The 22882-nt window shown below is 33.6% G+C and overlaps 2 protein-coding genes across 5 annotated transcripts; both read right to left on the bottom strand.

Moving 5' to 3' along the window:
• Positions 1-2525: 2525 nt before the first annotated feature.
• OTLD1 (OTU-like cysteine protease family protein) lies at positions 2526-9604 on the bottom strand. 3 transcript variants are annotated; one of them, XM_083062302.1, is made up of 9 exons: positions 9451-9604; positions 9292-9335; positions 8355-9206; positions 7504-7665; positions 6068-6145; positions 3448-3526; positions 3227-3372; positions 3050-3115; positions 2526-2978 (listed from the first exon to the last, which is right to left on the bottom strand). In XM_083062302.1, the coding sequence occupies exons 3-9, from the start codon at positions 9021-9023 to the stop codon at positions 2619-2621; spliced, it is 1560 nt and encodes a 519-aa protein (XP_082918428.1). In that variant the 5' UTR covers positions 9024-9206; positions 9292-9335; positions 9451-9604; the 3' UTR covers positions 2526-2618. The 3 variants fall into 3 exon arrangements, with proteins under 3 accessions (XP_082918428.1, XP_020214284.1, XP_029127198.1); XM_020358695.3 differs by having other exon boundaries at positions 8355-9196; XM_029271365.2 differs by having other exon boundaries at positions 8355-9335.
• A 3836-nt stretch (positions 9605-13440) lies between these two features.
• Positions 13441-22828, bottom strand: LOC109798706 (mitochondrial fission protein ELM1). Of its 2 annotated transcripts, none has more exons than XM_083062691.1 (10): positions 22199-22828; positions 16774-17012; positions 16125-16221; positions 14997-15146; positions 14738-14864; positions 14498-14610; positions 14337-14400; positions 14164-14257; positions 13950-14058; positions 13441-13799 (listed from the first exon to the last, which is right to left on the bottom strand). In XM_083062691.1, exons 1-10 carry the CDS (start codon positions 22343-22345, stop codon positions 13698-13700), a joined length of 1242 nt encoding a protein of 413 aa, XP_082918817.1. In that variant the 5' UTR covers positions 22346-22828; the 3' UTR covers positions 13441-13697. The 2 variants fall into 2 exon arrangements, with proteins under 2 accessions (XP_082918817.1, XP_020214657.1); XM_020359068.3 differs by lacking the exon at positions 22199-22828 and adding an exon at positions 18511-18827.
• Between the last annotated feature and the right edge of the window lie 54 nt (positions 22829-22882).

Here is a 22882-nt window from a genome sequence, read left to right as displayed (position 1 = left end):
GGGAAATACTGAGACTCCTTGCTTGCTAGAATAAATGACCTGACTGGAGGTGCTTCGCTTGCTGCAAGTATCCATTTTTAAAGTTTTTAAGCAATACCTTATTAAAAAAATCAATAATTACTAAAGTATATTTTAATTTGATATCACTGTCAAGAGTTTCTCAATCCTATGACAAATATCATACATAACATTGTTTAGAGACAAACTCGAAGCTTCCATAGCATTATCATATTTCACTATGAACAAAATATATATATTTTTCATATAACTATTAAACTGAATTATAGATTAAAAGTTTTCTGATACATTGATTTTCGTAAAAAGTGAGTGTAGAACATATTTACATCTATCTAGGAAATTAATAATATAAGCAATATAACTTAAAAAATAATAAAAGCTATATATTTCAAGTTTTTAGAGAGAATGAAAAGATTAAAAGAAATTCATTTTTAAGAAAAAGTTTATTTCTTTCAAAATCTACCAAATATTGAATATAATCCTCTATTTATAGATGAAGAGACCTACAATAAACAAGTCTTATTATAAACATATATTTTGAGAATGATATTTCAGTTAATCTTATCTATAATAGTACACACAATAATTTTATATCGTGTCTAATATGATAATAACACCTTATTTAAAATAATAATTTTAAGTACAATACTTAAGATTCTCACGTATATTCTGAACACATAATAATTTTACATGATATTTAATATCATAATGACATCTTATCTAAAATAATAGTTTTAAGTATAATAATTAAGATTTTTACATGCTCTAGAGACAATTAGTATAGCTGACCCCTTAGTTTAATCTGATCAAAAGAAAAGAGGTGTATTATTTTACTTTTGACCGAGTCAAACTCTCATATTAAGAATGATAAAATACCTAGACTTATACATCATCTCTTCCATCAACTCAACATTGTAATCATCTACCAAATTTTTACCTTTATGAAATTCTTCATCTAGAGGACAAATAAGGCTCATGAAATCTGATAACAAAGTCGGTTTGTCTTTAAAGAAAGATATTGTAGCCGTCCATATATCTTTCTGTGTGATAGCAAGTCAGTAACATTATATATCCTCTCTGAAAAATCAATTTTTTTTGTATTAACTCAAAAGCACAAAACATACAATTTGGTTAAAGTGAAGGAATGCAGCCTCTCATGTTAGAGTATCACTATTGTGTCTTTCAAATTCTATGTTCGACAAAGAGGTGATAGCTGAAGCAACGAGGTTGAGTGTGCGATTTAGGTTTTTGAAATTATATTTGGGCATTTGCATTATGTGTATTTGGCTTTTCAATTTTCACCGTTTCTGATTTGTTGCTATTTTGAATGTGTAGTTTTGGTGCACACTCTTTGACGATTCGATTGGAAGCCATGAGACAAATCTTGGCTGGCAGACATTGAAGGAAAATGCATTTTGGAACCTCCCACGAGAAGACGAACCAGAGGCACAACATTATAATAATGTGATAATGAAACCCTCCCTCACTTTCTTTTTCTTAAAACACGTTTTGTATTTTTGAGTTAATAAAAAAATTAATTTACCTACATAAAAGTAGTGATATGGAATAAATATAATAAATATATGCATTTCGTTAGTCACATATAATTTGTTTGAATACAGTAGAACATTATACAATGTCGAGAATGTAACAGAAAAAAATACAAATATCAAATATGAAAAGTCACTAAATTACTGAAACAAAAATATTATATTTAAGTATTAATTAAAAATAAAGAAAAATCTTATAAGAAAACACTGTCAAAAAAAAAAAATAAGAACATTTTTATTGAAGCAAAAGTCTAAAATCACTAGTTTGAGATAATTATTATATATATGAGACACTCCTTGTCTTGCTATAAAAAAAATGAATAATTAAAAGTATGTTGTTAACTTGAGAATAGTTGAATAATTAAACAAATTAGTTAAAAGATATAAAAAAAAAACTTGTAAACACCCAAATATAAAAGTTAATCACCTATTCACGACTAGTATAAAATTTTTTTATTACTAACAACCAATCATATTTTTTAATAATATCATGTCAATTACTTATTTAATAAAATAATAATAAAATAAGTAACTTTAAAAGATATCATTAGTTGCAAGTATAAAAAACTTTACACTAACAGTGTATAGATGATTAACTCCAAATATAATCTCTTTCATTAATATTATAAATTATATATAATGTTTTTAAATAAGAAACTTTTTTTTTATGAAAATGAAAACTATTGATAATACACATTATTTTATAAAATAAACAGCTCAAATTTATATACTACAAACAAAATTACCACCAAAAATCAATGTGAATCGACATTATTATTATCGTTACCACTAATATTACTATTATCTTCATAACTAAAAGGGCATTTTTGTAATTTAAAATTTAAATCTAAAAGAAATTAACCTGGCCCACTAATCAAGCTATAAAGTGAGTTAGATAGACGAATAACGTGGACACAGATTCATTTTTCAAAATATGAATAGGTAATGAGCCTAGGATTAAACGAAATAAAATTATATGGTTGCTCAGTTTTTTGATAGGAAATAGAAGTAAAGAGTAAGTAGGTTGATACATGATTGATTGATTTTCATTCATTCAGTAGCCTTGCCTTTACGTCTGCTGGTACTGGCAGTTTCTAAGAGGTAACAAACCATAGAATCAACATCGTCCCCAAATAAGCTGTAAGCCTCGATCGCTTGGATGTAACTGAATCCCATTGTTAATAAGATCTGCATACCACTGCTAAGATGCTCTTTCCCATTATCACTGCCTGATGCTCCAGAAGATGATGGTTCAGCGTTTGAGGTTGAGGACTCTCTATCGCCAAGCGGTTGCTTAAATACTCTACTATCTGCAAGGTACTCAGCTCTAGATACTTCAATCACCATGCGTTCAATTTCCTTCTCTGTCAGCTCAAGATCCGAGTAAAACCGACCCTCAGCTAAAAGTGCCTGTTCAAACCAACATCCATCATCAAAATTCTTGTTTTGGTGTCAATACCATTACAATTTAAAATACTTACATTATTGATCTGTTGGTCTTGTTGAGCTTTAATAGCAGCCTTAACTTGATCTTTGTCAACATTTGTCTGCATCATAAATCACAAATAGCCCTTCAAACCAATTTATTGTGGAATATTAAAATAATCATAACACAGGAGAATGACTGCAACTTATGAAACAACAGGCATGACACTTACTCCACGAAGACTGCTGAACCCAAGACCAGCACCAATTGTCAAGCGTCGTGGGTCAACAAGAGAGTTGTAATGATTCCCATGATGATAACTCAATCGAATTGGTGGTGTGTCAGTATTGTAGCTTCCATGGAAGATATTGATAGGTTCTGCATCAATAGTTAATGTTATTAATATTGAAGAGTACATAATCACAACCATCAAAATTTCAGACAGAGGCTCACCAGTGGTGTAAGAGTATATGTGAATTGGACGATTATACATTTCACACATGGCTTGGATCTCAACATTGTTTCCATAGACCTGCCAAGAAGGATGAACAAGTGTTTTGCCTAAATTGGAAATTTTAAATAGCTATGAACACATTAACTAAAACAGCATTTTCTAAAAAATGTTAAAAAGGCTACATATACAGTGCATAAACAATAAATTCCATTTCATCACCCATTTTCAACTTGCAAAAATCTTATAAATAATAATTCAACCACCTTCATTTAGTTGCTTAAGGTGGCTTAAGATTTGGACAGAGAACATACAGGTTGCAGTCTTTAATACAACCCCATATAACATAGTTAAAACTATATTTCAGGTGCTTAACACAACACACCCTCTTTCCATGCATCCTTTAAATACATCCATCCAACAATAAATTCCATGAACTCTACACTTATGAGAGGACACTGCTAGTCTTTGAAATGGACTCCTTACAACACACTGTTTCAAGAACATGATACAAGCTATTTCCAAGCATCCTTTAATACATCCATCCAATGAAAAATCAGCCAATGCTAATCTATTATTGTTGACGTCATAAATTCTACAAGAGAGGCTACTGCTATGCCTTATTCTTAACCAACAAGTACAAACTTAGGCAAAACTGGTATTTCCAGGAGAAAGAAAAAAGTAAAGTAAACACAATTTACTTCACAAAATGAGAAATAGAAACACCAAAACACCAACATATTTATGCACTAAACCTGTTTTTAAGTACATTCATATACAAACCTAGTTCTACAATGAACAAGCTTACTAGCTAGAAATACGTGAAGATAATTACAAGCTGTTAAGCTTGTAAATTGAACATACTTTGCATTTGAAGTATGTTCAATTTAGAATTAAGTCTAAATTGAATCAGTGAGTTTTTCTCAGCTGATGTATTATATATATATATATATATGTATATATGTATATGTATTTATGTATGTATATATGTATATCTATATGTATATAAAGTCTATGCAAGTATAATCAAGGAAAAAGGATACAGCCTATGACCCCTGACCCAAAAGCTAGAACCAGCAAAAGGAAGCTTTGTATAGCTGTACAACATATAATAAACAACTATTTTAACAAACAAGAGGCATGGTTATAACCAACATGAGAAGAGCCAGAGTAAATTTTGATGTCCAATTCCTTCACAAGGCAAATCCACATTCAGAATATTGACAATGCAGAAACAATAAGAAAGCCTAAAGTTATACTAGGGTTTGTATAACTTCTATGGGAAGAAAGAAATAAAGTTTTATACACAATCTGACAGAAAAATAATGTCTCTATACAAGTACTAGATTGGATTATTTATAACATATCTAACTGGCTCAAACTTCAAAATGAATCTTATCTCCAGAACACTGATGTCAGAGACACTGTAATATGAAACCTTGCAAACATTTATGTCAAGCGAGGGTGAGGAAAATACTAAATAGATTACAGTTCTATCACATTCCTAGATCTTCTCTAATTGTTGGTAATCTATGCTACCGGCAAGAAGGCCCACCCAGAATTCAAGCTGTCATTCACCTCCCTCATTGCTCCATATCATTAAAGGAATGCTTTAATTATGACAGCACAAAAACTTCCATGTCATATGAGTAATGATGGCACTCAATTATTTTAACAGTCAACAACACATCGCCTACACATTAATAAAGGGGGCTAAATCTTAAAACTAAATTGACACGTCTTATTGTAGTTATGAAGAATGAAGAAAGAAAATTCTAACCAATTAATTAAATAGATGCATCTTCAAAACCAATGTGGAACATAAAGTAAAAAGGCTTAGCCTAAGACAAGTGAACATCCAACATACAGATTAACAGGCATGTTAAAGCATACAAGCATTTCAATTTTCAAGTTCAACCATCCACTACCTTTTCCACACTTAATTAAGAGGCTAATAATAGGTCCATTAGCTGAGAGCCTTAGTTAGTTAAGATAGAGATAGTTAGAAAAAGTAAATAAGGCATGTTGCTCATAAATAGGATGTGTTGGGTACTATCAATCCTCAAGTCCACAAATGCATCGGTATGCCCATGGCCATAAACCTAGTTGAGATTTGAATTTATGGCAAAAAATGTGAGAGTTCCCTCAGCTGGTATATTATTTATATATATGAACAAAAAGATACATTAATCAGGAAACTAGTCCCAGCCTATGGACCTACACACCCCTTTTGACAGATAGGGCCCAAAAAGCAGCTTTTATAAAGCTGAACAACATATAATAAACAATTGCTTTAACAGGCATGTTGCCCATAAATAGGAAGAGGGGTTGAGTGGTGTAGGTCAATTGGGAGTTAATATTGTGGCTACGAAAGTCATGGATCTCTCAAATTCTGTTTATTATTAACAGTACACTCTTTGTGGGCTTAATCTGAACCAGTTTCTATCACAGGCATACAGATTTGATAGTATAACATTCTAAACTGTTATAGGAGTAATTTGCCAAAAGTATATAAACAATAAAAACCGACCAGTTCCACACAATCACAAAAACCTAAAAATCCCAATAACTAGTTTTTTCCTTAACCCAAGAAACAACATTACCAACTATACTGTCACATACCTTATCTCTTCTTTTTCTCTTGCAGTAAGATGTGAAGCCTTCAGTTATAAACTGTGAAAAGTGATCTCTCTCTTGCTCCTGAAGATATAAATCCATAAATAATGAATCCTCTGAAGTTCAATAAAACTGCACCAATGAATGTGCATGGGAAACATCTAGGAAGTACCATTCAGCTAAATGTACATATACTTAAAACACCAGGCAGAGTCACAAAATACTGATGAACCACCAAAATGTTACAAATAACAAATGCCATACCATATTAAGAAGTTAATTCAAATAGCCAACAATTTGTCAATTGAATTAGAGACAACATATTTATAAAAAGCAAAACAAGAAAAAATTGTCCAACCATATTAAAAGCAAGAAAACAGGGTGTGGAACAATAATTTTAGGTAGTTTTACCAGTATATGCAAGTATACATGTGTTAGCCACCAGCAAACAAAAAAAATGAAGAAAAGTCACAGGACTTGTGTTAGACAACTAGAGAAGGATAGGAAGTTAAAAGTGTATTATAGGAAGAAGGGTACAAATAAGAATTAAACTTATTTGACCTTTTGACCTTTTAGAGTGAGGGACGGTAATAATTAGTTAGTGAGGCCCTCTTTAAATAGGACTGGTTTAGGTGGGGAAGGGGATGGATATTGTTTGGGTAGTATTTCCAACTGGACAGATTCCAGTGTGAAAGGAGTAGTCTCCTTTGTGTACTTTTTTTCCTTACAATCAATAAAATTCCAGGGACGAATAATTCCCTTTCTCTCTCAGTCCTCTTCGGAGCTCTAACAACTTGCTTGAATCAATTATCTGGATTGGGATCAAAAAGCTTATACTATTGTAGAATATTCCATAAAATTTTAAGTTTAGGCTTTACTCCTCTCATTTTCCCTACTGCTGCTCATGTTACCATTACCTATATTACTTCTTCCCAACCATATGGCAATCCTCTCATGAATTCTTACATCCAGATGAGGAAAATAAAACTCAGCCTCTGAAATGCATTACCAAATCCTCAAAATTTTCTTGATTTTCCTCCAAATAGTTGTCATAACTATCATTTACTACTGCCTACTGCCCAGAGATTCCAGCATGCACATACTAAAGTCCAGATAACCTAAAACGGACCATTAGTACATACACCCTAAAACAAGAAACCTAAAATCCAATATCCTAAAACATGGTAAGCCTTCAAAATACATGGTTGGACCTTTCCAAAATACATTAAATACAAATAGTTCTCCAAGAGATACAAAAGCTAAAAAAAATAAACAATCAACACTATTTGTATGATAAGATCACTAGCCATAGAAATTAAATCAGCTTATAAAATGAATAATCACAGAAGTTAATGAGAGAATTTACTTTCAGTTAGGGTAAGCAGAAGCATATACAGTATGAATATTTGCTATAAATAAAAATTAATACAACATTACCATACCATATAATCTATACACATCTGTCTGACCAAATCATACAATTCTGAGTCCCCATACACCTGATCTGCAACTGCTCTGAAAAGACAATTCCCATCCTCCATCATTTTTTTTACTTCATAACCCTTTGCCCTTCTGATATCAATTTCAAACTGCCGCTCCCTTTCCTGAGATAGATGTCAATATCAGTTTGAGTATTTACTATATATGATGATATAAAGTATCTCAGTAAAGGCTGTTGTGCAACAGAATTGCATAATCAAGGTGGACCAGAAACTTTACATGGAAAAACTTCACAAACAAAATTGTATTAGACAGCAAGCATGACGATACAACCCAACATAAGGTTTCCAACATAAGAAACATATTGTATGAATGTTCAATAATGACAAGTGTTTTCCCTGAACCCGTGTAACTTAATAAACTAATTACAACATAATACTATTCCCTATATTCTAAAAAGATAAAAACCTAGTTGACACATGCCACCATGATATTTCAATTATTTTGTATCCTTAATAGCCAGGACAAAATAATAGTATATCTATACGCTAAAAAGATAAATAAAAATAAATAATAAAAAAAAAAAAAAAAACCTAGTTGACAGATATGCCATCATGATATTTCAATACAACTAGCTAGAAACGCCAAGGGGATAATTAAATAAACCACTTCTTATAACAGAAGAACTGGCCAAATTGGAAAATTATCTAAACCATTTCTTACTAGTCCCTTATTAGAATCAACCCACATCATGGCCTAAAAGAGAACCATATACCAAGATTAATAGCAACATTGAAATCCAAAACAGACAAAATTTATTAACTTATCAAGAGACGTGGAATCATCAACTTACAAAATCATCATAAGAGGAAACCAGGCAAGGCTTCTGTTCATCAGCACTATTGTACCCCTCACTTTCATTATGCGACCTGGGGGAAGACGGCCTAGACCCAGCAGGTGAAGTCCTCGCCGGAGGCCACGCAGTCCTCCTCGAGGATCCCACAGAGCCGGAATTCAAACCCCAGGCCACACTCCTCCTCGGGTTCAAGTTCCCCGCCACAGAAGGCTTGGGAGGCGGCACCGGAGGCGGTGGGGGGCAAGAACCAGCACCACCAACAGGGAGGGAAAAAGCATCCCCACTCGAACCCTCACTCTCCGAAACAAGTCTCTCGCCAACTCTCAGCCCACTCACAATCTCCTCCCTCACATCACTCTCCACAGCAGCAGCAGCAGCAGCAGCCACGTCATCATCACACGAACCATCACCACCACCCTGCTCAAAATGAACACCACCACCAGCAGCAGCAGCCAAAACCTCCTCATTCTTCCCCTTTTCACCGCTCTCCAAAACCTCATCGGACACGGCAACAACAACCTCCTCAGCAATCTCCGGCGGCGGCTCAGGCCGCGCTGAGGAATTGGAAGAAGAGGCGGAGGCGGAGGCGGCAGCAGCAGCGGCAGCGGCAGACCTGTTAGCGTTGGGGTTGGAGGAGGAACCCCTCTGAACCAAGACGCGAGTCATTGCAATGGGTAACGCAAAGGCAAAGGCAAACCCTAGGGCGCGTTTTGATTTCAGAGGGTTTGGATGATGAAGAGTTTATCGCGGGTTCTGGCTTTGGGCGCGGTGATGCCAATCCCTTGGAAGAAGGAGTCGTTGTTGTTGTTGCAGCAGAAGTCCTCCTCGCAAAGCGATCTCTGCATTCCCCTAACAATTCTCATCAGACCCAAGCAAGCCTCCAACTTTAAACGAACAAAACCTTTCTTTTTTTGTTAAGTAGACGGAATTTTACCAAGATTGCCGAAAATTCAAAACCCTACCCTTCGCGACCCCGACCTGCAACAATCCAAATCAAGAGCGCAAATAATAAAAAAATCTGTAGGAAAGCAAGTGGAATTGTTGTGATTGAGAAGAAGAAGAAGAAAGGAAATGGAGTGGTGCAGTGACTGACCTGAAAGAGAATTGATTGTTAGGGTTTTTGAAAAGGGAAATTAAGAGAAATGAGAATAGGGAAAGGAGAAAAGTGTGAAAGCGTTTTAACGGTGAAGAGGGAAGGGACGGCCACGTGACGTGCAGTTTCAACTCTCAACACCAACGGCCCCTCCCTCACCACCTTACACCTGGCTACCCAGACACACTTATTCGCACGTGCCTTTTTAACCCCAATCCATGTCTTAAAACAATTCTTTTCTTTTTAATGTTTAATTAAACATTAGTAAGAGATGAAATAAAACATAATACTTTTTAAAAAAATCACTCATATGTCATATAAATATAAGTAACTCATAAATTCTTAAAATATTTTATAAAAATAACATATATAATTCAACATCAAAACAAACAAAAAAAATAGAGAATGTATAATTATCTTAAAATATGTTTGAAGGAGAGATTTCAAGAGAAATCTATCTATCACTATTCAATTGAGGTTAAATTTGGAATGCCTTTTGCAATGAATGCATTAATGACACAATTTGGTTGCAAATGTATCAAGATAATTAAATGTTTCCATTAAAAACAACTTCATTACGAGCATGCCAAATCATTCAATAAGTTATGTTGAAAGAAATATAATATTTGCCTTGCATATGGTGTTAAAGACAATATGTTGGATCTTCCATGGAAGAAATCACAAAAGATATATAATGCATTGAACATCACACTTGATGTGCACAAGGACAACCATGAAGAATATGAATCCAACTTTCTTGAGTTGTTCCACACCTACATCAAGAAGAAATAAAAGAGATATGCCACAAGAAGCGAAAAAAGTTAGTAAGGAGACTTCCTTTATAGGTAAGCCAAATGAAGTGTTTGATATTTTTTTTTGATAATTTAGGTTTCTATATCAATGACCAAGACTTTGTATAAGAATGATGAAAGGTTAACTCATGGTTTAACCACTCATAAATGGATTTGATATCACAGTTACCCTAAGTTGAATGACTCCAAATGGCAACTTCAGACATGGTGCTATTAATAAAAAGGTAAAAGAGAGATACACAAACATCTTGTGAGATATTTGTAGTTAGAACATTAAAGCACCACACCCGATCAATATAAACATCTCATATTTGCAAGTGCATATCTCTTTTATGGACCCCTTCAACTCTATTATTCAAGGCTCCATCCAATGACCAAAACTCAAACCAAAAGGAGCAATCTCCCACGCCCATACGAAAATTGATGCCCCACCTCAAATGTACCAAAGCCTTCAAAACAGGTCCAAAAATAAGAGTAATCCGAAAAAAGTTTAAGGTGAAGTATAAAAGATTGATCAACATATTTGTCATGAAGCATCTTAACCCACAACTTGTTAGAATCATGTAGCAAGGTCCAACAATATTTCCCAAGTAATGTTTACTTGCTAGCATTTACAAACACCTAGACCACCTCGAGTGTAAGGATCGGAACTAATAATCGAATCCACCCAATGATTATGATATCACAGTGAAATCATAGTGGCAAATGACATTATGAATATAAATGCATTTTATCAATCCCACACCAATTTCAACATGCACAAACCACAAAGCTACAATTTTGTGCATGTTTGATTTCATATTAGATTATTATTATTTAATAATCATATTATTGTATAAAGTTTTTGCCAAATTCGTTGATAACTAATTTTCGTCAAATTATTTTTAGTGAAATCTTTTTTTCTAACAATGTGTATATTAGATTATTTAGAATCACGTTGAAATGAAATTTAATATACTCTTAAATATTCACATATTTAGTTTTGCACTTTAACCTCTTTTTAAGAATAAATTATTAAATTACTATTTTTTATTCATTTTTTGTTAGGACTTAAGCATATTAAGGGAGTCTAACTCAAAAGATTAGTTCATTAAGTGGGAAAGCCTCAAGACTTAAGTACTACATTGAGTTTCATATTCTATCCAATGTAAGGCTCTTAACATTATTAATTCTTTTAAGGCTCAAAGTCCACGATGACTTTCACTGTATCAACATTGATCCGATGATAGTTATTTTCTCTTTGACGACTTCACTCACCTATCATTATTCGATTTGCACCTTAATTTAGCTTATAGGTATCTCTTTCCCTAACCCAACTCTCAATGAAAGTATCAATTGTTAGAACTTAAACACATAAGGAGACCTCAATCCAAAAGACCAGTCCATTAAGTGAGATAACATCAAGACTTAAATATCACACTAAACTTCATATTCTACTTGATGTGAGATTTCTAAAAGTTTCATAAAAGTTTTTTCTATATATTTTATCATTCTTAATGTGAACTGTGTTTTGACATCATCCAATTCAACCAATTGACTAATTGAATCATTTGAACCTGGACTATAAGTTTCATTCAATCAACTAGTATTGTTTATAATTGTTAAATATGTCAATTTCTATTAGAGTTAAAATATGTCAACTAGTATTGTTAATTGAATTTAGATTTTTTTTAAAGAACTTAGATTTTCCCCTAAAAGAATTAGGGTTAAAATATTTTGGTTGATTGTTAAATTAACTTGATAATTAATGAAATTGAGTAATAATTGAGGAAAATACATGTGAAAAAAGTTAGTAAAATTAATTCATAACATCTTTTTATTGTAAACTTTTGGTTATCTTTTCAATCTTTTTATTATTCTAAATCACTAGAAATACGTTCTTTTTTGATATTACATTCTTCAAACAAATCCATCCTTTACTTTTTTCCAATTGGTATTAAATTAAATTAATTTATTATAGTGCAAGTCTTTGTAAATTTGATACTTGAATTTCTATCCATTTAATTACTTGCAACAATTGGTACATTTGTCAAAAAACCTAATACTATTTAAATTTCACTAACAACATTGGTGTAAGAAGTTTTGACAAGATAACAATACATGTTCTCTTCATATTATTTACGGTACATCAACCTCGATATATTAAACACTAATAATTATCTTACGTGATGATATTTTAGACATGAAGAAAATATTTTTACAATTTTATTTTAATATATTTAATTAAGTTTTTTTTATCATATTTATTTATGAATTAAATTATATTTATAATATAAATTATTACTAATAAAAATTAATATTATATCATAATATAAATTATTTATCTTAAATATAAAATAGAATATATATTTTTAAAAATATCTATTTATACAAACTTTAAATATAATTTATATATTCAAATATTATATTTATTTATATATACCACTTCATGTTCTTATTGTAAAATACGACATAGACTAATACAAATAATTATATTTTATTAAATTTATAGAACAAAATCATAATTTATCAATTTTACCTTTCTTACTCATCATTAAACTTTCATGAGGTAAAGATATCTTCCTATATCAAAACTTATGCATCAATATTAACAAAAATGATAAATGTCAATTAGAGAGTTTAAAAAGTGAAACAAAAATACATACTCTTTTGATTTAATATTTTTTAAAACTATAAAATGCCTTATAAATAAAACCATTTTTTTTCTAAACTGTCTTAAAATAAAGACCAAAAAAAGTATATATATATATATATATATATATATATATATATATATTTATTTATAAATTTTAGTTATAAGGTATATATAATAAACACGTGCTAAATTAGTGGTTGGTTTGGTTAAGGGTAATTTTTTTTCTGATCAACGACGAGGCGAGTTCATATTTCAAATTTCGAATTACCTTAAATTTAGGTCATCATGTTTGCTGAAGTATAGGAATAGACGTTAACATTTCAACAAGGAAACCAAAGCTAAGATACCGGCAAATTAATTAAAACAGTCAAATTAAATTCTGTCAACAACTTGGTATTTTCAAACTAGTTTTGTAAACATTAATTTATTTCCCACTTTAGAGTGAACCGAGCCTCAGATCTTCAGCTTAAATTTGCCTGAATAAACATATAGGCGGCATTTCATTGCCGAAGATAAATATGGAATTAAAAAACAGACAACGAATAGAAGGGAAATTTTGAATAACTAATTCATCTGCCTCATTCTTTAAAATGCCAAAAACATATGCTTACTTTACATTACACATTCAAAATTGCTTGCTATGGTGAAAATTATTACATGCATACCGTCTGTATTTCCTATTCATGGTATGAATATATTATGTATTGGCAATATCTTCTAATCAAACAAATCGTAACCCAATTTAGACAAACAAATAATTCCATTCCGTAAAAATTATGTCATCAACCTCAAATCGCATTCTATACCTTCAGTTTCCACCCTCGGGCAGCAAGCGCTTCATGAACCTTTTTGGCGGCATCAGCAGTATCGGTAAGGGGTGGATAACTCCAACTTTCTGATATCTGGAATTTTAAGTAAAACATATACCAATTACAAAATATACATATTTGACAATATAGGTTCTGTTTGATACATATTCCAGAACATAAAATCCTTCCACAATAATTTTCAATCCTTGTGTTTGATACAAAAATGATTGTGTTCTAACTTACATCCTCAGAACCTGTAAAAGGCCGAACAACTCCCAGCTCTCTCAATGATTTGTGGAATTCAGTGTACTTCCATCTGCAACGCTCAGCTCCTAGGACATAAACAGGCTTCCTGGGGGTAGAACAAAATATTTTGATAACATAATATCACATACTTGTATTAACAGCAATTAAATAAAATTATTCTAATAATAGAAATACTTCTATACAAGCATACCCAGTGCTGCAAGCTTCACTTATCATGCTAACGGAATCGGCTGTGACAACAAATGCATCAGCCCAAGCTAAATGGCCCATATGCAGGTTAGGTCCTGAAAGTTGTGTTACTGTCAGGTTTATCTGTTGAAACAAATTTTAAATATCTGAAATGAAACTGGAACAAATATTTACCTTGCCCATCCCAAATATAAACTTTTGGATTATTCCCAAGTTCTTTCACTATAATATTGGACAACTGTTTAGAAGAGCAAAGAGGAAGAAAAAGTGTGTAAGAGATGGATACATTGCTCAGTGATAATATTTAAGAAACTTCAAGGAATGAATGACTATACCTTCTGTGGAGTCCTCTCTGAAAAGGATATCCTAACACTCCCACAACTAGCAAGAACACTGAGCAAAGAAGCTACTAACTGCTTGGCAAGGTCTACACCATATCGACAGTTTCCTAAATCAATTATGGACATCAGTCAAATTACCGATTTTTTTTTTGCCGTGAAAATTATTAAGGGAAAACCTTTTTTGTTTCCCAATTTTTAGTGACATAAAATAATTAAATTCACAATAGAAATTACTCGTTGGTCCTCCAATGTTGACAACAAGCAAAGGCCTTGGAACATGCGCAAACTCATCATGCCAAGTAACAGCAACACTACGTATTGAAGTGAAATCTATTTGATGTAGCGCTCCCATGGTGAGAACCTGAATATACATTTCCACATAATAGTCATCACTCATCAGCAATTGACAGTTGCCAACATTAAAGTAAAATCAGCTTCTCCAGAAAAGCAAAAAGCTATCTACTTTCATATAATATATGCACATTATACATACCACATGACAATCTGGAGGATCACGAGGAGTTATCCAACTTTGAAGAAAACGAGGAACCTGTTTCTGTCCCTCTGGTGTCAAAGGATAATAATCATGCTTAGGCGTAATCACCATGTCAAACCTATTCAAATGTAATCTTGGATGCTGTATCTGGTCATGAGACAAAAGACAATCAAAGAGATAAAGATTAAAAATTAGAGTAAATGTTTTTATACAATAATGAACATCATTGCAAAATACAAGTACAATAACACAGCACCATAGATCAAAGAAATTTAGACAAGATCAAAGATACTAGCATTTGTTGTAATCAAAGCATATAATTTTTTCTGGGGGATATAAGAAAAGATATGTATCATTTAAAGCTAATTTGGTTCATGATTAAATTAAATTAGTCTAAAACAATCACATCCTCTTGAACTTAACATATATACAATATAAAGCCCACAATTTTAGAAATAACTTGAATGTTTTAAATTGTAAACTGCATCAGACAACGTAATCATGATAGTGTGTTTATGGTAGCCATCACTTTGAGAACACAGACTATAGCAGGCCATATCAGCCTGCAATGATAAAATGCAACCACAAACAAAACGACAAATAGATTTAAAACATTGAATGCGATAAACAAGTAAAGAAAATAAAGTACAAGAAATAGAAGATCACAAGGGAAAGAAAGCATAGATGTAACAGACTTTTGTTGGATTTTGTAGCAAGATCATGCCAGTTGGCAAGGAATTGTAAACCAAGACTGTTTTAAAGATTGAAAGAAGAATGAAGAATTTCTAACCTATTACTCCTAGTCTTTTGGAATGCATTCACAATTCCCACTTTTGTCAATCACCAGCTCAATTTCATTCTTAGTTAATTTAAAGGCATTAAGCCTATTTTTATTCCACCAATAGGTTTTCATTATAATAAAGCCAACTAAATTAAATATAGCATATAGGCATGGAAAGAATATTGATTATTTTCATAAATGATTGTCACAGAAAACATGTTGACGAGAGAAGTATATTGTTATTCCAAAATTATATCTCTGCATACTCTAAATTGCATAATTTACAAGATTAAGATATGATAGCAAAATTAAATACAAGAACAATATGCATGAAGTCTTCAAACCTGAACAACAAAAACATTCTCAGAAGCTAGACGTTTTATGGAACTTGCAGTAGAAATGGTATCTCTCCCACATGCGACAACCAACAAAGGTCCCTCCCTGGAAAAAAATATCAATCATATCATTCTTTGTAAGTGGCCAAGGAATCTGTTGCAGATGAAGATACAAGAAAGCGACTAAAGAATGAAGGAAGAAAGTACAAAAACATGAATTGAGAGACTAATATTACATCGATATGAGATTCAGAATAATGATTAGATTTGTACAGTAAATCAACAATTGACAATATTAAGTTTTGGGCCAGAGCATCACAACAGGCACACACAAGCATGTCTTATCATTAATGCACTGGCAATCTTGTAAATTCCAGTAGATGTTTTTGTTTTATAAACTAATTATTGTGACTTAAAAGAAATAAATTGTCAAATAAATTATATCAAGCATCATATCAGGTATACTGCTAATGTTAGAAGGAAGTTTATTGCTCTGAACAAGTAAGATTATTAATGGCAAAGCCACTCACCACTCATACATTTGAATCATTCTCCATCAAGAATTAACAAAAAATTAAAATAAAATAAAAAAGTCACAGACAAACTATACACATCAATGACATCATTTTACAGAGAAAAAAATAGAAACAGAATTTACTTCTCATAAGTTTCACGAGCAAAACTAACTATCTGCTTTACATCAGCTTCTAAGACAGCTAACAAGCCTGCACTGACACCATTTTCTGAAGGTAAAGGCATAAGCTTCTTTGCCTGAGATTTCAACATAAGCTGAGAATAACCGCGAATCATTCTTACTATATAATCTATTTTTTTATGGAGAGAGACTGGAAGCCATTGAAGCCACTCATTAATTCCCCCTTTTGGCCTGGTGACACGCTGCAATAAGTCAGTGATAAAAAGATGAGTGAACTCATTCAGAATTTAAGAGGTGCTTACAATTTCAACATAACAAAATATAATGCTCAGGGTTTTGAAAATTATTAAGGAATAGCCTTAGCATAGGCACATAGCTCACATAACATGTGTTGGTTGCAAATAATGTACGTCGGCAACGCCTTATTGCAATGGTATTATGGTAATATCTCACTCAATTCCTTTCTCTAAAAAAAAAAACAAATAAGAGAACATTTACTTAAAATAAAATTTTTATCGTCTTTCCATTTCCTCCAAACATAACCTAAATGGAAAAGGCACCAAATAGTGATACTAGGCAAAGAAGGAAATGATGTGAATCAGATGCTACACCAATAAAGCTATGTAATTTAGTATGAAATCAGATACAATTTAGTATAATATATCTGGTAGAAATCTCATTGTCTTTGGCCCAAGGAATTTTTCTTTTGGAAGGAACTGACATGAATAGTTATGTTTCTAAGCTACACCTATTACCCAATTTGACTTGCATAGATCCATATATAGATGGTGTTTTCATTCAATAATTTACTTGCTTTTAAACATAGTTACCAGGCATGCATTATATGATATTTGTATTTTGTACAGGTACGTGATTGGCCACTTTTTACATTATTATTACAAGACATTCTAGATACAACCTGTAACACGGCACATGGTACAGTAAATTCTGTATGAAGTACCTAGGGTTATTGACAGAACCAGATAACTGTGTATTTTATACTTCTATATGGTACAAAATTCGTTCACAACTCATCTTCTAAGTTCTAACAACACAACTCTATCCTCTATGCTAGGATGGTTTATAACATCCAACTTTCCCCCTTTTGGTTTTCACATTTCCACTTTGCCCATGGCCCAACCTTACTATAATTTGGTCCCTGAATTTGAAAGACAATGTTATATTAGTAACTAACACTAAGAAATTGTAACATTAGACTTTAATATCAAATAAGCTCTTAAACTTAACTACTTACTGTCATTTTTTTTTTCTCAAATATATATCAATATCATCACTTTGGCCACACATTTATTTGATTTCTGGACTAATTCTACAATTTCTTAATTTTAGGAACTAATATGACAGTGCCTTACGAATTCTAAGATCAAAGCGAATGTTTAGTCTTTAAGAAAGAGTAGACTAAACCTTCATTTCAGTCCTCCCTCGGTCAAATTAGTCCCTAAAGACATCAACTCAGGACTAACCTGACCAACTGAAATGCATATATCAGGGACTAACGTGGAAGTTCTCATCTTTGAGGGATCAATAGACTAATGCTACATTTTTCAGTCAAATATTTTACTACTTACTGTTCTAAATATCATAATATCCACAGACATGCCACTTCTAATTGAAGTCAAATGCAAAGTTAAAAACTAGACTAGCAATTTTACTCAGTTGCTATGTTAGTAGTGCGAAGAACTAGTTGCGGAAAAACTAAAAAAGTTTATCTACTCTTACATATAAGATTTGCTTATCAGAGAGGCCAAGGGCGCGAACCAATCCGACGCTCTGATTCTCCGATGCGGCGGAACCGTTGCCGATGACGACGGCGCGCCTCACGAACGTGTGAACTCCGGATTCGAAGATATCCGGAGTGCTCCTCCGTGCGGTAGGGCTTGGTGGCTCGGGAAGCTGAATTCGTCTCATCGATTCGCACGAAATATGCACACAGGTTGTTTCAGTTCGAAGTTATCGAGCATGAGTTTTCTGGAGAAAGTGAAAGAAAAGAAAAGAAAAAACTTTTGATTCCCGCAGTGCCAGAGTCGTAAAAGAACCTTGCAAGTTTTGCCTATTAAACAAATTCCCGGCAAAAGAAGAAACTGAACGGCCAAGGCCCATGGGCTGAAAGCCCAATCCAATATCTTTCTTTTGTTTGCATCACACGGTCCATGGTAGAAACTATATTATCTCTTTATTAATGTCTTAAAAGAAAAATATAAATGGATTCTTATTCTTGTAGTTTTAAATGAAGTTTTCATAGGAATATGAAAGTAATAAAAAAATTGGAATAGTAAATTTAACGTTAATTTAAGATATCATTAAAAAAAAAAACTTGTTACTTTTTAGTTACTATGGTTGTGTAGCTTAAATGGGAAGCATGGACTTTTTGTTGTAATCAAATTTAATTATAATAACTCATATTTTTAGAATTATACTCTAATTGAAATTAGGGTTTCACTTTAATTACTAAAAAAACTCAATTTTGATGAAAAAATCAATTTGCTTGAAAATTGCAGGGAAAACTTTATTTTGTTATATAGATCATGCATCACAAAACTCTGCATGAAGTACAACTGGTTGGAAGCTGGCATGATCAGAACTTATTTAGATCTTCTCATTGAACCATTATCATTCATCACAAAGGAGAGAAATAAATAACATAAATAGATGACATCCAAGCATGAGACTTATTTAAGAGTTATAAAGTTACAAGCATGGTTGTTAAACTCGCGAGTCAACTCGTAAACTCGTACAAGTCTACGAGTCTAGGGTAGCAAAACGGGCTAACTCGCGAATAGACTCCTTTTTTGGTAGACTCGGGCTGACTCGGGTAGACTCGGTCAGAATCGCGATTCTGATGCCGAGTCCACGAGTCTAGTTAGGTTTTTTTTTTCCACCCCTAAATGCCCCCAAAATGACGTCGTTTTAGCTAGGGTTAGTAAGTGAAAATGACATTTTTCCCTTCGCGCATGATGCCTCTACTATTCTCGCGAGTCTGATCTAATTTCTCTCCCTCCGCCGCATTCATCTCTGCCGCATACGAACGCGCATCTCCTCCACGTACGAACGCCACCGCATACGAACGCCAGCGCATCCTCTTGTTGGGAGAGGAACGAGTCCAATTAGGAAGGAAGCTCGCGAGTCTGATTTCCCTCCCTGCATACGAACGCACTTTTCGTCATTGCAGCTTCCGGCGCCGTCGTCGTAGCTTCCGGCGTCGTCCCTACAGTTTCCGACGAACACCCACCGGTCGAGTCTCTCGAGTCTGACAACCTTGATTACAAGTAATTAAAAGCTCATTTTACTATTATCAAAAAAGAGTTGCGCTTTTCTTTTGTGTATACAGGAAACTTTGAGCTTATAAATGATTAAAAACAAGTAAAAGTAAGGTGGAGTACGTCTAAAATATGTCATGTTCAACTTTTGTGTTTATTTCACTTTGATAAATACTAATATCTCTCTTTGATGTTGAGAAGAAAATGACCCGCATGTCGCATTCATGAGGAGAAAAAAATTGTTTGATAAAATTAAAAAATGATTTCGAATACTACCTATGCGAGTCATTAAATGTGTATTATTTTAGTTATGAGTTATTCCTACCATCCATTTTAAATGCACTTTGAATATTACAATTGTTGTTGCACAAATTGGATAAGAAAGTAAGAGAAAAATGATTAGATCCTGCGGTTCATGGCAATTGTTTCGAAAGGGCAAAAATGGATGTTGAATTTGGAGCGAAGAAGGTGAATGACACATGTGCAAAGCAACAAGGTTAAAGAGGCCCAGGAGGGAAATTCACATGGTTGAGACTCTAAACTTATTTTCGACACATGTAACCGCCAATGCATGAATCCGCCACCAAAGTAGTACTCATCCATAAATATATGCAGTCCTAGACTCTTAAACGTTGAAGCAAGATATGAATTCCACCCACCTTGCCACAACTTAAGCTGACATCACACCTCTCTCTCACAGTACAAACTCTAGTTTTCCTACTTTTGCTGCATTTATACTACCAAATTTGAAAACCCATAGCTTCTCATCATTTATATTTAGCACTACAGTGTTCACCATGATCATGGCGTCAGGGTGCCCACCGTTTTATCCGCTCCACCGCATTACGGTGGTGCTCCGCCATCTTCGCCAGTCTACCTGGCTGACCCACCTCCATCGCTACCACCCACATCCCCATAGTCGCTACCAGGTGGATCGGCTCTTTCGCCACATTGATCAGCTCCAAAATTATATCAGCCGCCACAGGCTCCTCCCTCCCATGGTGAGTCACCGTCCTCGTCCTCCTCGCACTCCCAACCACAACAACCAGGAGCAGGTTCTTCAACTTTACCACCAGTTTGTGGAACTTCGAAGGATCCACCAGCACCAGCTTCGCCAGTCACTCACTAGAATCCGCCACTGCATAAGGCCACTCCGACAGTACCTCGTTTTTTACCAACCAGACCAGCTCATACGCTACCACCAAAGCATGAATATCCTCGACATTTTCACCACCCACCTGTGAAATCCACCTTCAAACCCAGTCAATTCTTCTGCATTACTGTCATTAAAGGCTCTCATTTATCGGCTCCATCAACTCAATAAACTCATGCATAATATGTAGAATTCACTCTAGTTAACTACTGAATTTCAACAGCTTCCGCCTACAGACCACCCTCAGACTCAGTATTGTTTCTATACAATGTCTTGATTGTCTCCGGGCAACCTCATTATGCCCGTCTCTGATGTATGGAAATAATAATTATAGATACTGAAATTTCATTGCATATGCAGACTAGTATTTCTGGATTTCATTTGCACCTCATGATATGCTTGAATTTTTATATTGTGACATGTCTCTTCTTCCTTTGTGGCTTTCTGTCTTTCCAAAATTTCCGTAGCAATACTACTTTCATGATTAATCAAAATGTATATGGATGCATAGATACAAGAGATATAAACATAAAGTGCAGTAATTTAGATTTCTGGTGTAGCAGAGTACTCGGCAAGTGTGGATCATGCGTTTTTTTAAGGGGGGGAGGGGAAGCCCATACATTGTGCTTCACCACCGATACTGCAGGACGCATGACCATGTTTACACTAAATTATTTGTGTCGCTAGTAAAAAGACTACTATTATGGAAAAGGAAAACCTCGAGTCATAATGTAAAACATAGATCTATTGCCAGAGAAGCAACAGACAGAATCAGGCTTTATTATTTGTATTAGGATTGATGTTAATTCTCATTCAACTGAAATACTTTCTATAACCATTACTGTTTACGAATTATAATCCTATTAATCATGCAAGTTATTGTAGATCTATTTCACAACCTGCTATGTAGCCATCATCCAACAGATTCCATGGCAAGATTGTTCATCATTCTAGCAAAGATTACAGTACAGTGTGTAAAATATTGACAATATCAAACCTGGAAGAATCCGTGGCAAGTCCAAAGAGTGAAATGCGTAATCAAGCAAGATCCTTTCAAGTCATCCTTTCTATTTAACTCCATGTAAGATAAATGTCCACGGCTAACAGTTTCTTGAAGAAGTATTAGACTGGAATTAAATGGCATTTATACAAGAAAGTAAGAAAGCTTATTTCCCTGATGGGAGTGCCTCCAATCCATGAAAATTGTCTCATCTACTTTGGGTAAAGTAACGTGAACAACTTCTGACACCCATGGTTTCTTGGCTTATACTTATAAAGTAGTAAAGCCCCACAAATCCATTGGCACAATAACTTAAACATCCTTTCAACTCATCCCAGTGATCGCCCAGAATTGAGGAGTCGAAAAACTGGTGTTTGATTTGCCGCATTTCTGCCTCTGTAACACAATCAACATTTCTGTTTCAGTTTGTTCCGGACAGGAGGTAAAAAATTTGCACATTATGCATACTCCTATGACAGATATTCTCTTTTAATTCAGCCGAACAAATCCCATTACCTCACCAAGCAATTATCATACCACATGCTTTTATTTTTTGCCTAATTTGAAACTTGTGGATCGCTTCTTCCAACTATGTTGATTTACTATTTTCCAGTAGCTTTAGCTTCTTTCATCATCACTGGTCACCAATATGCCAATTTACACAATATCTGCCTTCTAGGC

This window comes from Cajanus cajan, chromosome 8, assembly GCF_000230855.2.
Source record: "Cajanus cajan strain Asha chromosome 8, NIPB_CcT2T_4, whole genome shotgun sequence".
In the NCBI taxonomy this organism is placed as follows: Eukaryota; Viridiplantae; Streptophyta; class Magnoliopsida; order Fabales; family Fabaceae; genus Cajanus; species Cajanus cajan.
The sequence above is the reverse complement of the archived record's forward strand: the minus strand, read 5'-3'. Positions and strand labels throughout refer to the sequence as shown.